Source organism: Rhinolophus hipposideros (genome assembly GCF_964194185.1).
Source record: "Rhinolophus hipposideros genome assembly, chromosome: 16".
Classification (NCBI taxonomy): domain Eukaryota; kingdom Metazoa; phylum Chordata; class Mammalia; order Chiroptera; family Rhinolophidae; genus Rhinolophus; species Rhinolophus hipposideros.
In genome coordinates this window covers 4,751,771-4,773,246 of record NC_138062.1, presented here as the reverse complement: position 1 = coordinate 4,773,246, position 21,476 = coordinate 4,751,771, and the positions used below count along the sequence as shown (strand labels likewise).

The 21,476-nt window shown below is 42.3% G+C and overlaps 1 protein-coding gene across 2 annotated transcripts in view; it reads left to right on the top strand.

Moving 5' to 3' along the window:
* Window positions 1–21,476, top strand: part of TRPC3 (transient receptor potential cation channel subfamily C member 3) — a gene marked incomplete at its 5' end in the record, with an annotated part of 60,587 nt that overhangs the window by 2,719 nt on the left and 36,392 nt on the right. For both annotated transcript variants that reach the window (XM_081076432.1, XM_081076431.1), the window contains one exon: window positions 16,846–17,617. In XM_081076432.1, the coding sequence (XP_080932558.1) occupies window positions 16,846–17,617 (772 nt within the window). The remainder of the gene's footprint in view (window positions 1–16,845; window positions 17,618–21,476) is intronic.

Sequence of the window (21,476 nt, the reverse complement as noted above, 5' to 3'; positions counted from 1 at the left end):
GTAGGAGAGCAATGAGATGTAGCTGGATGTGTTGGTCTGGGGCATTCATGTGAAGGATCTTGTATGCTCAGAGGAGGCAGGAGGGAGCCATTGATTGTTTCAGAGCAGCAGCAATTGGATCAAAGCCTCTGAGAGCAGGATGGATTGATGTGGCAATTGGCAGAATGTAAATTAATAAATTAGGGAGCTCTTGTAACTATCCAGCCTGAGCTTAGGATCTGTAGTAGTGTAGCACTGGTGGGATGGAAAGGAGAGAAATTAGAAGAGAGAATACACAGAATCTTTGGGAATTTGCAACTACCTGGCCAGGAGGGATTTAAAGAGGTATTTAAACTTAGATAACTATGATCATTAATGTATTATAGAAAAGAAAAGAAAAAGGAGGATCTGGTTTTTCAAATAATTCAGGAAGAGGTGTCAAACAGAAAGATGGAATTGCAAGTTTAAAGCTTGGCGATAATTCAGTCTACTATCTGATGGGAACTGTTACGGGGCTGTGTGAGTACATGATATTACCCCAAGGAGCATGAGAGAAAAACAAAGGAAGTCTAGGTTCCCTTTTCAGAGGGAAAACATTTTGTTACAGGAGAGAGAGAGAGAGAGAGAGAGAGAGAGAGAGAGAGAGAGAGAGAGAGAGAGAGAGAGAGAGAGAGAGAGACTAGCAAGGAAAAGAGAAAATGTTGAAGGCACAGGTGGTACTAAGGCCAGGCTACATAGAGAAAAGAGTTTCAAGAAAAGGGAAGAATTGACCCACAGTTGTCAAATACTCAATAAATCAAGAGAGAAACTTAGGAGTCAGCTTTTAGTAAGAATCAATCCTTGTTGTATTAGCATACGTGCACAAAACCATTAGATTTCTCAGCAGTGTTATCTTTAACAGAGAAAGACTTCTAGAAAAGAGGATTCTTCTTCTAGTTTTTCTTCAGAGAGGGTGCTGTAATTTGTGTTTACATAATATTTCATGCTGTCGTTTATACTAATTAACTTGAATCACACCTCTTTGAAGTAGGTTTTATTGTCATCATTTACAAATGAGGACATTGGTACACAGAGAAGTACAGTTATTTTCTGAAGGTTACTTGGCAAATCAATAACAGAGTTTCTGTATTCACTGTAGTAGTATTAACTAAAGTCATAATGCTGTACACTAGAGCTCTGGATTTATTCATCATTTATTTATTCATAACTGCAACTGTGTCCCCTTTGACCGACATCCCCCGAATCTCCTCCCCTAGCCCATGGTAACCACCCTTCTATTCTCTGATTCCATGTACTTGATGTTTTTAGATCCCACACATAAGAGATCGTGCAGTATTTTCCTTTCTATATCTGGTTTATTTCCCTTGGCATAATGTCCTCCAGTCTCATCCATGTCGTCAAGATGGCAAGATTTCATTCTTTTTAATGGCTGAGTAATATTCCATTAAATATGTAGTCATCCATTCAGGGAAACCCAAGTTGCCTTCATATCTTGGCCATTGTAAACAATGCTGCAATGAACATATAGATGAACACATCCCCTCAAAGTAGCATTTTGGGTTTCTTCAGATAAATACCCAGAAGTAAGATTACTGGGTCCTTCTTTGTCTCTTGTTATAGCCTTTGTTTTAAAGTCTATTTTGTCTCATATAAGTATTGCTACCCCAGCTTTTTTGTTTGTTTGTTTCCATTTTTTATGAAATAACTATTTCCATTTCTTTACTTTCAGTCTGTGTGTCTTTTGATCTGAAGTGGGTCTCTCGTAGACAGCATATGTAAGGGTCTTATTTTCTTATCCATTCAGTCACCTGTGTCTTTGATTGGAGCATTTAATCTGTTTATATTGAAAGTAATTGTTGATTGATATGCAGTTATTGCTATTTTATTATTGACAGTTTTTATTTTTATATTTATTTTGCCTTAAAGAGGTCCCTCTAAGATTCATTGTAATACTGGTTTGGTGGTGATCAACTCTTTTAGCTTTTCCTTGTCTGGGAAGCTCTTTATCTGTCCTTCATTTCTAAATGATACCTTTGCTGTGTGGAGTAATCTTGGCGGTAGCTCCTTGTTTTTCATCACTTTTAATGTTTTCTGCCAATCCCTTCTGGCCTGCAAAATTTCTGTTGAGAAATCAGCTGACAGTCATATGGAAGCTCCGTTGTAGGTAACGAACTGTTTTTCTCTTGCTGCTTCTAAGTTTCTCTTTGCCTTTAAACTTTGACATTTTCATTATGATGTGTGTTGGTGTGGGCCTGTTTGGGTTCCTCTTGTTTGGGACTCTGTGCTTCCTGGTCTTGAATATCCATTTCCTTTGCCAGGTTTGGAAAGTTTTCCAATAGGTTTTCAATTCCTTGCTCTCTCTTTTCTCCTACTGGTATCCCTATGATGTGAATGTTGGTACACTTGATGTTATCCCAGCGGCCCCTTAAACTATACTCATTTTTTTTTGGGGGGGAGGACTCTTTTTTCTTTTTACTGTTCTGACTGTTTTCTGCTTCCTTCTAAATCACTGATTTGATCCTCTGCTTCATCTAATCTGTTGATTCCCTGTAATATATTCTTAATTTCAGTTGTTGTATTCTTCGTTTCGGACTGGTTGTTTTTCACATTTCCTATCTCCATTTTTATGTTTCCTATTTCTTTGCTGAATGAACTTCTCCCTGAGATCAATGAGCATCCTTACAACCAGTGTTTTGAATTCTGCGTCTAGTAGAATTCTTGCTTGTCTCCATTTTATTTAGTTCTTTTTCTGGAGCTTTGTTCTGTTCTTTTCTTTTGGACGTGTTTCTTTGTCTCCCCATTTTGGCTGCCTCCCTGTGTTTGTTTCTCTGTATTAGGTAGGGCTGCTATGTCTTTCGGTCTTAGTAGAGTAGCCTTAGGTAGTAGGTGTCCTGTGGGGCCCAGTAATGCAGTCTCCCTGGTCACCTGAGCCAGGTGCTCCAGGTGTGTCCCTTGAGTGGGTTGTGTGTGTCCTCCTATTATAGTTGAGCCTTGGTTGCTGTTTGTGTGTCAGTGGGAGGAGCGATTGACCCTCGGACTCACTGGTTGTGAGGACTGGCCATGACTACAGTGGAAAAAGTGTGGTGCAGAGGCTGACCCTATGGAGCAGGATTTGCTTTAGCATAGGCTCTCATGCCTGTCCTTTCTTGGAGGCGACTTGGGTCACATGCTGGCCCATGGGGTGTGCCGGACCCAGGGGCACCTGGGACGGGACCCACAGCATGCTAAGTTGAGCCACAGCCTGTGTCCTGCCTGAGGCCACCTGGAATGAGCCACAAAGCAATCCACAGATTGCTGCTGCCTGTGCTTTTTCTTGGAGGTGCCTTGAGAGGCCAGTGTGGGAACCAAGGCTGGCTGTCACTGGTGCCAGGTTTGGGGCTGCTCAGCCAGAGGTACGGGACATGCTGAAGCCAGATGCTGCTTGTTTGGGTTTTGTGAACCTTTGAGAGATATTTAGGACAGTCTGCAACATAAGCCAAGGCAGGCAATTTGTACGAAAAAGCCACTGGAAGTGACTTGGGTGTGCCTGAAAGTTGGGCAGGGCAGGGTCTCAGAATCAACAGGATGAATGAACGGCATTAGCCAGGTTGATGGAGACTCAGATATGTCAGTCGCCTGCATCTGCATACTGGAAAGAGGGAGCACTCCACAAAGAAACAATGGTTTCCACCAGCTCCTCCGTCTGGGAGAAAGCTGCCCCTGCAGCCCTCACCCTGCAGCCAGACAACTCAGTTCCTCCTGGTATGTCCCTGGTGCATTTCGAGCTGCTGCCCCAGCACTGGAGCTCAGAGTGAGTGAGTCCGTCTCAGGTAAGTCCATGCGGGGACCATTTAGGAGGAGCACCTGGCAGTGCAGCTGCCCTCTGTTTCACTCAGCAACAAACACCGCTGGTTTTCACAGCCATAAGTTATGGGGTCCTCTCTCCCCAGCACTGGAAACTGGGCTGGAGAGGGGCTGGGACGCTTCACTCCTCAGGGGGAGACCTCCGCTGTTGAGATATCCCTCCCAATTTGTAATGGTCACATGTGGGTATGGGACCAACCCGTTCTGCATCTCTGCCCCTTCTACCCTTCTTGAGGTAGCTTCTTCTGTCTGTCCATAGTTAGAGGGCTTTGGTCCAGTGAGACTTTGGGCAATTCTCAATGATGGTTGTTTTGTAGTTTAGTTGTAATTTATGTGGTCGTGAGAGAAGGTAAGCACAGCATTTACCTTCTTCGCCATCTTGCCTGGAAATTCCAGGAGTTTGGACTTTGAGGACTAAAGTCAAGACTAGTGTTATTAAGGAAGAGGCAGATTTCTCCACAGTTATGGTTTAATTTTCAATAGTAGTGCAGCATGGCATTAGACTTGAGACCTTTAATAATCTAAAACTTTTAATTATAATTTTAGTTTATCCCCTAGGGTGTAATTTCACACTGTATACAATATAGAGTTGTCATTTTTGTTGGTTGTGTTAAATTATTGTATATACTATCAAAGTAACACATGAATATCATTTTAAAAATTAGATAGTGCTGAAGAGGCTTGTAAGAAAAATAGCAAGTCCCCCGCAGTTCCTTGGTTTCCTTCCTCTTTCTTCCTGCCCACTCCCTTTACTTCACTTTCGACTCCTTCATCCACTACTATCTTACTCATATATTTTAGCTGGCATCAGTAGTCCCAGGTGGGAGTTTTCATTCACTCATCCCTTTTATTCTCCCCCTATCCTCCACCGCATGATTTATCATGATTTCTGGTTAACATCTTAAACTCTTCATTATTATGACTGTGTAACTACTGTGCACTGCTGAGTCAAGTAGTATAATATGATTTACACTGCTTTTATAATTATTTGTTTTTCTTGGAGTAAATATGTGTCTCGTCTATTCTTGTTTCTTTATCTAAATCTTCTGCACACTCTGTGTGTTCTCCTAAAGACATCCCTTCTGAAATCCTTTAACTTCCTTTGTATGTGGTTTTCAATTTTTTTTTCCTTCAGGAAGTTTTAGGGGGAAAAATAGAATTGTCTCTTCATTAGTGCTGTTCTGAAATGTCAAGATGATATGTTGCGGCATGAGTCTTTTTTTCATTACATGAGCTGGACACTCGGTGATCCCTTTCAATATCTAGAGATTATGCCCTATGGTTCTCTCAGAAGTTTTTGTGTATTATTTTTTTTATTATTTCTTACCCACTATGTTCATTCTTCTCTTTCTGGAATGCCTGCTATTTGGATGTTGGACTTCTCGATTGATCTCCTAGTTTTTGTATCTGTTCTTTCCTATTGTTCAGTGCTTGTCTTTTCTGTTCTTTCTGAGATATTTCTTTTAATTCATCTCCCAGTACTTTTACTGATTTTTTTTCCATTTTAGTTATTATATTTTTAATCTCTAAGAGCTCTTTCTTGTCTTATGAGTATTCCTTGTTACAGCATTCTTTCTTATTTCAATGATGCAGTGGGTTTTTTGGGGTTTTTTTTTGTTTTTTAATATTTCTCAGGGAGGAGAGATTTGGGAGATAATGAACCTGGCTGCTGCATTCTGTAGCTGAGTAGGGATCCCTCTGTTCTTGGTCCCTGCCATCCTCGGGGCTGATACCCCCACATCTAGAGCACCTCTGTTCCTATTTCTCCAAATATTTTATATCCTACCTTCTTTATAGGGGTGAGGTTTGTCACTTGATTATATCAGTTAGGAGTTAGAGATCCGGCGGAAAAATGTCTACCTACTCCTTATACGTATTTTCAGCCAATTCCCCCATTTTTGGCTCCTGCTTCACCTCTACTCTCTGGGATTTCTGTTGCCTTCAATTTCTGGGCCCTTTCTGGTATTGAACAAGGCGGATTATCTTGTCGTGTTACAGGCACTCTGGTTGGACCTTTCTTCTCTCCACTAAATTATTCACCATTCTTCCTCATCTCTGTTCCGTCTTTGTGTATTGTGGAGTGGGGTCTCAAATGTCTTCTGGTTTCACAGAAGATGAAATTTTTGCTGTTCTTTGTTCTCCTTGTTGTTTAGGGAGACGTTTGGAGAGGAGATGGGGTAAGAAAGGCTTTTATTCCATCATCTTGAAACCAAACATCCCTGTGATTATATTTTAGGTGTTCATTTAAGCCCTACTGAAGACAGGATTATGAACGGAACCGAAATTGCAGAAGGGAGAATATTCTTAACATGACTGATTTTATTAGGCAAATGGAGTAGATCGTAACCTATACAGTGTGATGTAAGGGTCATGTGAAGTCTCCCACCTCCAATCATGTACGTGCCACACTAACATCATCACCCCCTTCAGGAGCAGGCTCAAGTCACAGGGGCTGGCCGCTCAGCAGTCTCCTGAGAGGGAGTCTTCCTTCTGAGCATGCCCTCAGCACGACACAGTGTCAGTCCAGCAGGGAAGACAGATTAGTGGCCTGGGCAGCGTGGACTCATAGGAGTCCGGCCCCGGGTAGAGGGTCTGGAGTTGGGAACTGTTGGGAACCTCACACTTGTGCATAAGGGGCTCAGCAGTGACTTTATGACAACACTTAGGATTTCAGAGCATTTTCTCTTTAATTTAGCTTCTAGGTCAGGGATATTTGTCTACAATTATCTAGTCCAGAAAAATTCCTCTATTAAAAAAAAACTTTTTTCTTTGCACTATTCAAATAATAGGTGACAATACGGATTTGGTCCTAGACTTTTTTAAACAATGAGATTTAGAAGTCCACACGTGTGTGACTTGTTAAAGAAAGAGCATGACCATGATAATATTCTACACCACTTTTGCATTTCTAAATATATTTTGTCAAATAGGACTGACGCATATGGATTCTCTGTTGGAAAGTAGGTCGCAGGGTGATGAGATGAGGGCGAGCATCTTCAAATCTCAGACTTTTGACCTCGGATATGGAAGATAATGATAGAAAACCAGATCTCTTTGCTTCTAATAACATTAGAGGTTAATAGATATATAATTGATAATGATTAATACATTTAAATTGCCAAATATGAACTTCTTTGGGGTCAGAAGAAGTTTTTGATTTTATTACTGAGTGCATTTTGTTCCAATTCTTACTCGATTATAAACAGATTTTATATTTGACTTCTAATTTCATTGTCACTCATCTTCCTGAAATAACAAAAATTAGTTTTAGAAAGTATTGTGAAAATGATTTTATTTTTTAAAATAAGCCCAATTATTATTAGATCCTTATTAATTCTAAGATTTATCCTCTGTTTGCCCCCAGATTATTCTGATGAAACGTACCTTTGTGTAAGATCAAAATCAAGAGCTATAGAATCCATCAGTTACTTTTTGTGAGGTAACTAAGAATTGAATGTGATCAACCAGAAATCTGCTTTGGAAAAAGAATGATTATTTATATTACTTTAATTTCTGATTATTCATTTACACGAAGGTACTCCACGGCATCGTTTTGGGTAGAAAAGTTACTCCAATTCCCCTCCCCCACTACTTCCACACATTATCACACGTGATCATGGAAGGAGAACTGTCTGTTCCCTTGGTCGTTAGTCTTACAGATTAAGCACACATGCATCTGTGAATCCATGTCTCCAGCACGTAGGCTTTCATTGGCCATGTACTAAAACCCAGATGCACAGAGATCTAGAGAGGCAGTCTGCTCTTCAGGGTATTATAGTATCACTGAGGAGAGAGGCATGAAACCACACGATGACGAAGCATCCGACAGTAAGCTTGATGGATTTACACACAAAATGCCATTCCTGGAAGTGGGAACACCTAAGTTCCAGAAGGCACTTGCTAGACTGCTTTTTGGGCTCGTGTGTGAGAAGTATAACCAAGAAGTCATGCCGGCAGTGGTTGGGGGTCCTCACCTCTGCTCCTGGTGGCCTTTCAGAGGGATCAACACATGTTAAATGGCTTTTTTGCTTTTGTGGTTTTAGCTGCTGAGGGGCCTGATAGGGAAGGGAACGAGGACAGGAGCCCAGAGCCTCCCTCAAATATATACAGCGTCTTGTCTCTGACTTGGTCATTAGGTCTGATACCCAAATTAGCATATGTATAATAGGTTTATTTAAATGATACATGGAGAATTCTGAATATAACACAGGCCAACAGAAACTCGCAGGGAATTGACTGTGCAGACCCAACTATCTCTCTAGACCTGTAAATACTGCAATCGCCACTTTCATTTTTTTGTGGCATGCGAATCTTTAGACATGAAAGCTGTGCTTTCCTGTTTCTTAACTGGGGCACCTTATCTCGCTGGTTTCGTTGCTCCCATAACAGTGTATTCTTTGGCTGCTCGTGGCCGCGTGGTGCAGGCTCAGCGATCGCTGCTTCGGGCCGTGGCGCTCACGTAGTCCTGTGCCCTGTCCACTGGACAGTTGAACTGGTGGGGCGCCCTCCTCCAGCCTTGCACACAGGTGCACTTAGGGGCTCCTGAGGTCCAGCAGCTCTCCCACTCCACTTCTCCCCCACCACAAACACATATATCAAGACATGTTCAAAACATCTGTTTTCAATGACATTGTCGAAGCCATTTGTCAGGTGCTCTTTCCTCCTTCCAAGCGCACTCACATGTACGGCATACCGCTTAGAGAGCAGGTGTCCCCAGAGGCAGCCACATTGACTGACGGGTGCCTCTTTGCCAGGGGGACTGTGAGGCTTGTCTGTTTTTTGACTTTTCATCTCTGACTTTGTTGTCCTTTGTTAGTGCCTGCTGCTTCCCACCGTCATTACCACTTCCGATTATCACCAGCCCAGTCCTGTAACTAGCATGGTGCTTGCTCCCTAATCTCTAACACTTTTTCCCTCCACTGGGCTTTTCTCACTACCTGTCTTCTCTGGCTCCTTCTGCTTTTCTTGCCCTTCACAGAATGACAGACCGATCTTTTCCTGTTGGCCCATCCACTTTCTTCAGTGTGGTGAACTGATTAGTCAAAACAATTTGGGTGTGATTCTCGCTGCTTTGGCTCACATCAATGGTGTTATTACTTGGCATGCTTGCTTGCTAGATGCGTGGAGTCGTGGAAAATTCTTCACCTCGTTTCAACAAAGGATTTGAGGTGACTTCTTTAATAATCTTCATTTGTTGCTGAGTGCTAAAGAGCTTGTAATTCAATCCAGAGAGCCATTTTAAAAGCTGTTCTTTATAGAACCAAAATGTTCCAACACATAAGCTAAGCATGTACTAATAATGTTATTTTGATTTGCAAACTGTTGTTCATTTTTCTCATTTCCTAGAAACATTATAGAAAAGTAGAGAGAGCCTGGCAGAGTACCTCTGAGCGCTCATCTCCTAATTCACTACCTTTCAGTGACCTTAAGTAAATTACTTAACCATTCTAACTGAGTCTCTTCATCTGTAGAGTTACTATCAAGTAACAAGTATTTTCGAACTTCTACTGTACTGTATTATGTACCATCGAGGTGACATAAAAAGTATAAAACATAAAAAAGGAAGCACAAAGCATTTATCCTCAGTTGAACTTAGGGGACATGAGTATCACAGGAGATAATAATCAAAATTAAATTAAATGTACAGAATTACTGGCAGACCAGCAATAGTACAAAGCTCAGGCTGAAACGGTCAGAAAGGGTTTCAGAAAGGGTCAGAGGAACTCAGAGTTTCAGAATGAACAGAGTTGTGCAGGTCTGCTAGTGATTCCCTGCGACACCGTACCTCCTGTGTACAGAGGTGTAAGGCAGGCTGCACTGTGGAAGATCGGAAGGGTTTGAACTAGCGAAGAGCAGAAATGGGAGTGTGTCCCTGGAGGGAAAAAAGGGAGCATGCAGAGGCAGGTGGAGCAGGTGAGGGGACCAGACAACTTGCGTGAGCAGCAACGTGGTGTTCCTGTGATCCACCTGGAACAGGTCGTTCTCCTGACCCTCCTGCCTGCTGACTGGGAGAGAAGCAAATGAACTAAATGTCCAATCCACGGTTTAAGTTAGATTTTAAAATGTTGTTTTGTGTTTTGCTTGCTCAGCAGACACTTAGTGCCATCCAACAAGTGAACTAAGCAATCAATAAATTGAGCAGTTAGATCAAGGAAGCAATTAAGCAGGAATGTGAGTGAATCAGGAGGGAAAGCTTGCCCTGCAGTCCAGAGGGACTTGGTCGACTAGTATCTCCTGTGCCTTGAACCTGTGTCTAAGGGACCCTTGCTTGCTGATTCCCAACACCCTATCCCCCCCCCACCCCACAAGTTTTCACAAGGGGTTGGAGTCTCTTTATGGTCCAAGCGTCCACCCCTAGTTCAGGGCACTCCGGAGAGATGCTATGAGGCCGATTTCACTGATCTTAGTTTGATACAATAAAGTGCATTTCCTTTTTAAAGAAATACTCTCTCACTTGGATAAAATTGCTCAGGCTCTCAGAAAGCTGCCTCACCCTTTGTTTTTCTCTGTAGCATCTGGGCACTGGAGGAGGGGAGTATTTGTGTCCCTGGAGGGAAGGGCTGGGGTCCTCTTACTGTTCTGGTCTCTGAGCGATGTTCATTGTCTGTCAGCGGAAGTAACTTGACCTTGGCTGACTTGCCTTTGTTAGGAGCCAGCTGTGCTCCCTGCGTAAGGGGTTTCAGCTCCTCTCCCACGGGCTGCAGAGCTGGGCGCCTGCAGCATACATCCTGGGTCCAGCTCACAGCCCCCGTGGTTGTTCCTAGTCTCAGAGCAGGTTCCCTGGCTCCCAGCACAGGGTCCACACCACGTGGCTTGAGAAAGCCCTCACCATTCTGCTACTTCATCAGACTGGGCTGTCTCAGATCTCCAAATAAACACACCAGGCAAGAACCTCCGGCCCGCGGTGGTTCCTTGCCCTGCTGGAGCCTCATCTTGACTTTTACTTCCTTTCTGCTATGTCTTTCTTCTCCCAGGACAGTAAGCACTGTGGCTGTGCTGCCAAAGTGGGAGAGCTATCTTGTCTGCATGATGAGAGCACTCTGTGATCAAGTTTCTTCAAAATTAATGAGAGAAAAAAAGGAATTGAGCAAATCCTTCCTCAAGACGATTTCCCTTGTCCCAAATTCTGCTTGCAAAATCCCATTTGTCTTGCAGAAAGCTGAAAATTGCCTTGATCTTTCTCTTTGCACTTCTCTTCTAAAATTTGTCGTCTCCAATTCCCCCTAAACACACCCACCCAACTCTATACTGCACCACTCACCCCCAGGAAGATGTCCTGAGTCAACCAGGGCAAAGATCTTATATTTGGAAAGACACAAGAGAAAAGCACTTTACTAATTTTTCAAAAAAAGAAAATACCCTTGCTAGTATATGCATACCCTTGGTAGTACAGAACTAAGCAGAATAATATGTTTATAGGACAGTGAAGAATGAATCTGGGCAGTGAGGAAAGAAGGTTGGTTAGGCAGGGGGGCGGGCTGTCAGTGTCCCTGAAAGTAACCCAGGGGATTCTAGTTTTTTGTTATCTTGCTTTTAAGAGACGTGTGACAGTAAAAGCAGAGTTGAAAATGAGTAAGATGCTGGGGATGGCTATGGGGTGCAAAGAGGAAAATCAGGAGCACCTGGGAGCCTGGAGTCAGACCGCAGGCGGAATCCCAGTTCAGCGTTTTACTGACTGTTACCGTGGACAATTTCTTTTGAGCTCAGTTTTCTTCCTTATGAAACAGAGAACACAATACCCGCTTCATAGCATTGTTAGGAGAATTAAATATGACGGTGTGAATGAAGAGCATACACATATGCCAGTCATTCGGTAAAGTGTAGTTGCCTTCCCTCTCGCCATCTCTGCCGAAAAGCTGTTGCGACGATCCAGCTGTCATCTGTTAAAGGTCTGGAAGATGCTGCTGGCAGTGAGAACTGGAAGGAAGGGTCCAGTGCAAGAAACATTCCCAAGGAGAAGCTTCAGAACATAGTGACTGACAGGCTCAAAACAGTGAGTCATAGATGCCCTTGAAAGTGTTAAGCATGAATAACCAGCCTGAGATAAACGTTAGGAGATGCTGCTTTAAGGGAGAAGGGCATTTTAGAGTGACCAGGGGACAGAGTTATACATGTGGGACCTGAGGTCGAGTAAGAGGACAGAGCCCGGGAAGAGATTTGGGAACTCAACTGAACAGATATTAGTGAGTACCTGTTCCCTGTGGGACACTGGGTGAGGATACATTATAAGGCATGACCTTACCTTCCCATCCAGGAATGTGTGCAGTGGTGGCATGTAAGGGGGGATTTATTAATACTCTATGTTTTAAAAAAGAATTCAGATAACCATAAAGTAGGTTTAAAACACACAGAATATAGGATAATTGACTTAAAATCTACATGAGAAATCTTTTAGGAGGAGGGGAAAGACTGTGCCAGAGATCTGAGATACAGTAGTGATGGTTATTGAGCATTTTTAGATCTCAACTGTTCTGAATACACTGAGCTGTACAAAAAGGCCAGAGTTATATAGTTTACATTAGTAGATTCAAGGAAGCAGACTCATCTAGAGAGGCTTCTTGCTACACAATTCTGGGAAGACTTAGCACTTGAATCTTCGTAAAAGGTGCAATGACAGGCAACCTCTTTGACCCTTTAGATGCAGTTTTGAAGAAGACATGGTGATCTTTTAAAATGATCAATCCTTGATAAAAGCAAAGGCATGACACTAATTGGTTACTGATGAGGGCATTTCTGCGGGTTTCTTTCTGACTGTGACTCAGTTAAGTAGCTTCCTGGGGATCAAATTCTAAATGGTAATAAAGCATAGAGAACTGAAGTGAACATAAGACTGATGTCCCCTAGCCTGATTGCTCACCATGTTATTTCAACTTTTCTTCTGGGCCAGTGTGACAAGTGTTTCCAGGCCTCATAGCTTGGGCTCATTGATCCAGCGTAGCTCCTTGTTGTTATTCTGGAGGTTCCCAGTCTCTAGTGTGCACAGGAATTGCCAAGGATGCTCGTTTAAAATACAGATTCCGGGGCCCCACCGCTGAGGGATTCTGCTTTAGTTCATGTAGAATGGGGCCCGGAGATCTGTATTTTAACAGACAGTCCAAGCGATCTTGAGGCAGGCGGTCCTCAGGTCACACGGAAAGGCTGATCGAGGTCAGACAAGTTGAGGGCAAAGTTATAAAAACTGAGGAGTGTTACTTGTATTTTTGCCTCTGAATAGAATGGAACAAAGGGTTGCCTTTGGGTTCACCAAAATATTTCTAGGAAAAATTTTTTATCTGCTTTTGTGTTTAGACAAGTACTAAGAACCCAAAGTTTGTTTCATAAAGCATGAAAAAAATGTGTTTTTTCCTTAAGATGTGCAGTCAGTGTCTTACTCAGCTTGGGATGTCATAACAAAGTACCATAAATTGGGTGGGTTAAACAACAGAAATGTGTTTTCTCACAGTTCTAGAGCCTGGAAATATGAGACCATGGTGCCAGTATGGTGAGGTTCTAGTGCGAGCTCTCTTCCTGGCTTGCAGATGGTTGCCTTCCGGCTTTGTCCTCACGTGGTGGAAAGAGCGAGAGCATGAGCACAGGAGCAGGCTCTCTGGTGTCTCCCCTTACAAGGGCACTGATTTCCTCACGAGGGCCCCACCCTTAGTCCCTCATCCAACCCCAATTCCTTCCCAAAGGCCTCATCTCCAAATACCATCATATTAGGTTAGGCTTCAACATGTGGATCTGTGGGGGGACCCAGTTCAGCCCATAGCAGTCAGATATTCCCAGCCATCCATGTGAACCATGAAGGAGCTTGCACGTGGCCCTCGCAGAGTGTCTGACTTAGGTCAGTGGTCAGTGGTCCTCTGGTGCTTTACCAAAAAGCTGGCCCTTGCAGTGCTGCATGAGTCAGCCCATTGGATGGGGATCTAAAGGTCAGAAATGTCTGGAAAAATGACTTCAGTGTTAACATTACTGAGGTGAAACATCCTCCCGTTCACCCTCACTCCTTCCTTATTTTCATGCTACAGGACATGCATCGCCAAGACCCGCTGAGACCAGGGCCATGTTTATACATTGTAGAGGAATTGAATGTGACTCATGCCATTCCATCAGTCCAGATTAGTGAAGCTTAATACTGTAAGGAAAGTTAAAAACAAAACAAAACTTCCTATGTGTATTTACCATGAAGATAAGTACCATTAAGTCAGCTCTTTTCATTTGAAATTGCTGTATAATTTGTTCTAATTGAGAAATCTGACTTCACACTTAACTCAGTCTTAGAGTGTTTTAAAGACAAAACCAAAATGACTCATGTAGCTTGTGTTGTATAGTACTAAAACCCCACATTTCAGTGCAAATACAATATGGAGGTGTAAGTTCCAAAAAAGAGAAGAAATGCTAAGATAAAACTTAAAAATACTAAGAAATGCAAAGAAAAAAATTCATGAAAATCATTTTGTAGTATTTTTAAGTCATTCTCTTTGGGGAGAAAAGATGGGGTTTTTATAAGTGATTTTCTTTGCAGGTAGCAGTCAGTAGATAAAAGTCCTTTACATTAAGATGTGACACTAATAAATAATGAGTTTATTTCCCCAAAGATAACCCATCTAAGATTGGAATTCTTCAGACATATATACTCTGTATATGTTCTGTAGTCTTCGGTAATGTCAACATATTATCAATAGAAGCACAAAATTCATCTTTTATATGATATGAAAATTCTAGCCATTTGAAGAGTACCAGTCTGTAGCTTAATAGTAAATATATCAACCAATAAAAGTCAATACTGTTAATAAAATATACTTATTCAAATGACAATATTTACAAGATTTGTTTAAAACCCTTGACATAGAGTTTGGTCTCGAAACAAAGTTCTCTTCTGTGCAGTTCAGTTCTTTTCAGCTAAAAATCATCATATCAACACACAGACGTACACACAACACACACCCCCACTTACCCTTGCACCTCTCTGTCTCCTACATACCACACACTCCACATTCCCCACTCCACACACTACCCGACACACCACATATCCATACCCTACTAATAATAGTCAAGTGTGGGGCAGTTATTTAGCTTCAGAAAGATGGTACAGGAACAGTTGCCAACAAGTACTTGTATTTTTTAGATTTTGTCGACTAAGGAATTAAACAAAAATTTTAAGCATGAATTTTATTGTTTAATGAAAATATTCAGACTATGGTTAAAACTATTCAAAATGTGCAGAGAAGGGTGTAAGTGAAAAGGAAAACTCTCCTTCCCTGTGGATCCTAATTTCCACTTCCCAGAGCCTAGGTATGAAAAGCTGCTGTGTTGCTTTGTAGCAATTGCTACAAATACGTGTATGTGTGTGTGCATACACCTGTATGTAAATGTGTTATATAAATACTATGTTTATGTAGTTTTTAAAGTTGATCATCCAACACTAGTTGAGCAGGGAGAATGGGGTGCCAGTCGCAGCGCTCTCTGACCTGGACAACAAGCCTCTCTGGGGACCTCTGTCCAGCCAGGTTTGCCTGGCCACGTGTCCTCATCCTCTATTTGGGAAACCTCTGCCAGTGGCTTTTGTGCTCTTCTCTGGGTTTGAGGCCCACAGAGCTGAGAACTGAGTGGGGCTGATCACCACCTCTGTTCTTCTGGAGATCTCCCTAATGCCCACCTAAATGTTCACCTCCAGACCCCCAGGGAGGCCAGTGTCCTCTGGTTTTCAGCCCCTGATTCTATGAATACTGTTTTGTCAATGGTAGAAGGTATTTCTGGAAGACGTACTATGGAAGGAAAGTGTTTTTTCCTAGCCATTCGCTTTTAACTTGTTGCTCTTATTTGCTTCAAAAGTCAGTCATGTGAAAAGAGCTTTACTGGTACCTTTAATGGTACAACTCATACGAAAAACAAAAATCACAGATTTCTTTAAAGGAAGTTATATTAAGCATTTCAATCAGCAAGAATGTTAGAACTGGGTAAAGTTGTACTTATAATAATAGTCATTGAAATATTAAAAATAATCACAATGTTAAAAATTATATTGTTTATTTAACATTGTTTTTCAGAGACTCAGAACTTCTAAAATGCTTTTTATTCATGAGCTCATGGGAAAATCTAGAGCACTTTATAAATTTCCCTTTTACACCTGGGATAAGGAAGCCCAGGGAAATGAAATTATTTACCCAGCATCACAGAAACTGAAATGTGAGCTCATCAATTAATGACATGATTTTATAATGCAGCCAAATCTCAATGACTGTGGCTGGTGGTAGGACTTTGGTACATATTGTCCTGGATTTGCAATTTGTGCCCCTTGCTTTATTCACAAAGTGATACTAGTGATTTTTAAACCATAAATCATACCATATCCTTTCCGTTCAAAGAGGCAACTATATAATACTGGTAATTAAACGATTCTTACTCCAAAGGCACAGTTATTTTCAATAAAATATATCTAGATTGATGCTCTAATTTTATAATTGTTAAATCCTGTGTGTCATTGGAAAAAATCTTATTTATTTATTCTTTTGGTGGTGGGGGGGTAGATACCCTTAAGAAATAAAAGTAAACCTAAGATCCTAAAAGATAATACTTGGCCTAAATACTGGGCTTTTATTTATTTTTTTTTTTTTGGTCAATATGTTAGCTAAAAATGTGCGATGACTTGTGAGGATTGTTCTGGCCAAATTCTTTAAAAATGTACTTTCTTTAGCCTTCAAGCCTAGTGCTTTGTTGCCCAGTACCGGCTAGCCTCTATTTTCAAGACTTTTTAAGAGCAGTGGTAGGGTTATTTCCACAAAATATGAGACATTCCATCTTTACAGGGGGCACAGGGAGGTGCAGGTGTCTGGAAATTGTTTGCGAGGGTTTCTTCTGAAAGCCCTTTTCCGTGGCAGGGGGGCTCTCCTGCTGAGCGCGCTCGGCCGCCCCCGGTGCAGGCGGCCCCGCTCTGGCAGGTGTGCCCTCGGGCGCAGCGCTGGGGACTCCGGGAGGGCCCGACGTGGGGGGGAAGCGCCCTGCCCCAACAGTCTAGCTGTTTTTTTCGTTGCTGCTGGTTAGATCCATGGAGGGAAGCCCATCCCTGAGGCGCAAGACGGTGATGCGCGAGAAGGGCCGGCGCCAGGCCGTGCGGGGCCCGGCCTTCATGTTCAACGACCGCAGCACCAGCCTCACGGCGGAGGAGGAGCGCTTCCTGGACGCCGCCGAGTACGGCAACATCCCCGTGGTGCGCAAGATGCTGGACGAGTCCCAGACGCTCAACGTCAACTGCGTGGACTACATGGGGCAGAACGCGCTGCAGCTGGCCGTGGGCAACGAGCACCTGGAGGTGACCGAGCTGCTGCTCAAGAAGGAGAACCTGGCGCGCATCGGCGACGCGCTGCTGCTGGCCATCAGCAAGGGCTACGTGCGCATCGTGGAGGCCATCCTCAGCCACCCCGGCTTCGCGGCCAGCAAGCGCCTGACGCTCAGCCCCTCGGAGCAGGAGCTGCAGGACGACGACTTCTACGCCTACGACGAGGACGGCACGCGCTTCTCGCCCGACATCACCCCCATCATCCTGGCGGCGCACTGCCAGAAGTATGAGGTGGTCCACATGCTGCTCATGAAGGGCGCGAGGATCGAGCGGCCGCACGACTACTTCTGCAAGTGCGGGGACTGCACCGAGAAGCAGAGGCACGACTCCTTCAGCCACTCGCGCTCCAGGATCAACGCCTACAAGGGCCTGGCCAGCCCGGCCTACCTGTCCCTGTCCAGCGAGGACCCGGTGCTCACCGCCCTGGAGCTCAGCAACGAGCTGGCCAAGTTGGCCAACATCGAGAAGGAGTTCAAGGTAAGCTCCGCGAATCAGTGTTACCCAGTGGATTTAAAATCACGAGAGGTTGGGAGCGACCTTCAGAAATAGCTGATGATTTTCCTCTGTCAGCATGGTGCTGTGATAAATTCGCTTTGGGGATGAGGCTATTTCTGGATCAAAGGGTCACAGTTATGGTGCTGCTCTGTGTTGTGGATCAGCTTTAGAGCACAAGACTTCTCCCCTTTCCGTCAAAAGGCGGGATGTGCTGTGACCACCTCCCTTCCTAATTCTGCCTCCTCTTGTGTAGTTAGCTGTATGGTGTCACCCTCCACAGAAGTCGCAGTAGTTCTGCATGCACTGTTTGTTGGTCCAAACATTTGTGTATCCCTTTAGGTCAAAAGTCAAAAGACTAATATAAAATGCCAAACTTTCATTCATATGACAAAAATGCCTCTCCCTGAAATCCACAAATGTATATTCAAAGTGGTGAGCGTAGATATATAGACATCAGGTCAACCCAGAAATACAAGGACAGCAGTGTTTTGCTTTAATGGATTTTTTTTTTAAGGCGTGAACTTTTTTCCTGGACATCGTCTATCTCCAGTCAAGCAGTTTTATTATTCAGTTTTATAAAAATTATACATTAATGTAGAACATTTTGTTTTTTATATAATTGTTACATCCTCCTAGGCATTTTGGATGGTTCTACCTATTAAATCTGGGTCAAAAGGAAACCTGGTCCTTCTGGAGAAAGTCAGTCAGACTGTTTTCCAGCAGGGTCTTCTCTCCTGCTGTCCACCTGAGAAGTGGATTGCAGACATCAATTCCTCAAATTACCTTCTGGATGCTGAGTTCGTCTTCTTTCTAGATCAGTGTTATCGTGTCATATCCCAGAAAGAGTGATTATTCTGTCTTTCAGATCTTACTACAGCTTTTCATACTTGAGTGAGACTTACACAAACGCTAACTAGCAATGTAATTAAGGCTAGAATTCTTGTAATATAATTCTTGCAAGAAAATGGTAGGAAAGTTTTCTGGGTTTTTTGGGTTTTTTTTCCCTTCTATACACACCAAGTTCTAGATATTCATCAACCCTCATTTTGTTCTGGTGGAGCTCGCGCTTTAGTATAATTTTGTTTGTTGTTCTGTTAAATTTTTTTCTGATACAAAAAATTTATTTTTTTGTATACATATTTATTATAAGATTTTGGAAAATGTGGGAAAATACAAACAATAAATTAAATGTTACCTGATATCTACTCCCTTTGAAGAGATTCATTATGTAGTATTTGAAAGACTCATTTCCTTGGGCCCAAAATGAATTTATTTTTAGACTGAACTCAAAAATATTGACAACCTTATTCTGTTTAGAGAGAATAGGAAAGCATCCAGGTGAAATAGTTCGAAATGTCACTTCTTTATTTTGACATAGTAATAAAAAATATAATTCTGAATTTGTCACTTTCAGATGTCACAAAACCATTCTATGCATTTTGTTTGATATATATTGAAAGTCTATAAAAGAGATGCTACAAAAGGGAATATTTTGTAAGATTATGCTTTAATAATTTAGGAAAGATGGTGACGTTTGCAGTTCTGCCCAGAGAAGTCATCTCAGTAAAGTGATGGTTAAAAATTTGTCATTCGTAGTTTTCCAATGAAGCCTGCTAAATCTATATTGGTAATACTTAGAAGCTCCTTTACCCTGACTTAGAGTCACCACTGATCTTTCAAAGGTGGGAAAATATTACAAGAGGATATATATACATATATATATATATATATATATATATATATATATATACACACACACATATATATATAAAACTGAGTTTAGGAGGGCATCCATAAAGCTTCCAAATATCCAAAGATATGTGAAAATCATCTAAATCTCAGTTCCTTTATCTGAATTATATGGAAAACACTTGGGTAGCAACACCTTCCCTGAGCCGATATACAGACAGTTCTTCAGAAGTTATAGTCTCAAAAAAAAAAAAAAAAAAAAAAAAAAAGAAGTTATAGTCTCTAGGGGACGACATGTCCCTCTCCCCTGACTAAACGTTCATTTTCTTTCCCGTCTCACCTGTCCTTGTTACTCTCTTCTTATCTGGCTTCCCTTCACTTTTTTGCCCTCGTACCCCACACTCATGTCCATCTGTCAGGGCTTTATAAAGATAAAGAAAATATTACTTTCCCAGCTCTGACCCAGGACTCTGAGCTCTGTATGTGCAGCTCATTCTGCACGCAAACAGGTAACCTAATTTGCTCTGTTTCATGGTGTTCTCTGTATTCTTTCCACAGAGACATTGAGCCTTGAAATAAAAAAAATAGATGATGTGTTCCCTAGTGGAAAAGAGGTGATTGTTTTCCCTTTTCAGACAGCTATTCCTATTTTATCTTCTCCCTGGCCTGGAAGATCTAGCATCTCCCCCTCAAATTGCTATCACTCGGGTCTTTCAGAGAAAGTTCCCGGCTACCATGCAATTTTCAAAGTTCCATGAAGAAATAAGAGGTCTGATGCCGAAAACATATGAATGTCATTACCCCAAGAGGTTGAGCATTCTAGGATCTAGATTTAGATAAATTAATGGATAACAGCATGATGACAGGTTGTTAAAGAAATACTTTGGGTGTGCAAATGCTGTCTGTAGCTATTCTGAGAAACAGAATACTGGAAAGGATGGACTCTGGGTCTAATCCTTCAAATGTCAGAGGCAAGGAAGCCAGTCATTTATTAAGCTGTGAGAATGCAAAGTGAAATTTCCTAATTCTGAGTCAGTGATGTACTGTTTTGCACACACACAAAAAAGAAGCCATTTGCCTTCCCTGTGTCTCAGTTTTCCTCTCTTTAAAGTAGAAAAGCAATTTCAACTTATATCACAGTCAGGCTGTAAGGAAGAGGGAAATTTAATATAATCCTAAAGCAAGATAGCGTTTTATAGCAGGAAGATACTCTGGGAATCATCTGGCTATACAGAACTCTCATTTTACAAATGAAAAAACAAAGGCTATAGCCAAGCTTCCCCCTGCTAAATAAGCCTAGATTTGGGTGTCTTGGGTCCCAGTCCTAAATATTCTAACATGCTGTACCTGGTAATATTGAACCACATTTGTAGTACTAGATGTGTACTAAGCAGGTTCTAAGCATTTAGTCTTCACAATAGTGATGTTAGGTAGCTCATTCTCATCAGAGAGGCTGATTAACTTCCACAAGATCACACAGCTAGTAAGTGGTAGAAGCAGTGTTTGAACCTAGGAAGTCTGGCTTTAGATTGATGTTTTAACCACACACTCTCTTTGTTTTTAGGGAAAGGATCTGACAGGACCAGGCCTGCTTAGAGTTGAATTTAGTTTTCCTTTTAAGGATAAAAAGGGATTGCAGTTAAGATTAAATTAGTATGCTGAACCGTGTAGGCAGGATGTGATGAGGATGAAGTTTCCTTGTCCCTCCCTTGGCTCGAGCAGGTCCTCAGGATTTTGAGTACCTGCTCTGTGAAGTGAGCAGCAGGTCCACCGGGTAACTGTGTGGAGGGCCCTGGAGATGGATGAGTGGCACCATGAAGACGATTAAGCCACACAAAATTAAGAGAAAATTATTCGCAAATGCTGCAGACCACACAGGTAGTCTGAGTTGTGAAGTAACATGTGGGAGGACCTCATGGTAGAACTAACAGTCACCTTATAGTCAGTGCAGATTTTAGGTAGTTCCTTTTGTACCTGAGGAGAGGCCGTGGTTAGCTCTCCATTTTCCCTGGGAGTTCTGCATCTATTGACAAAACGGTATCCCATGACCACAGTTAACGGAGACCCTCGTCGTCTCCAGCTCTGATTGCTTTCTGCACTGGAATAACAGACTTCTTCCAGTGGGAAATGTTTAAATTGTTATGAAAACAAA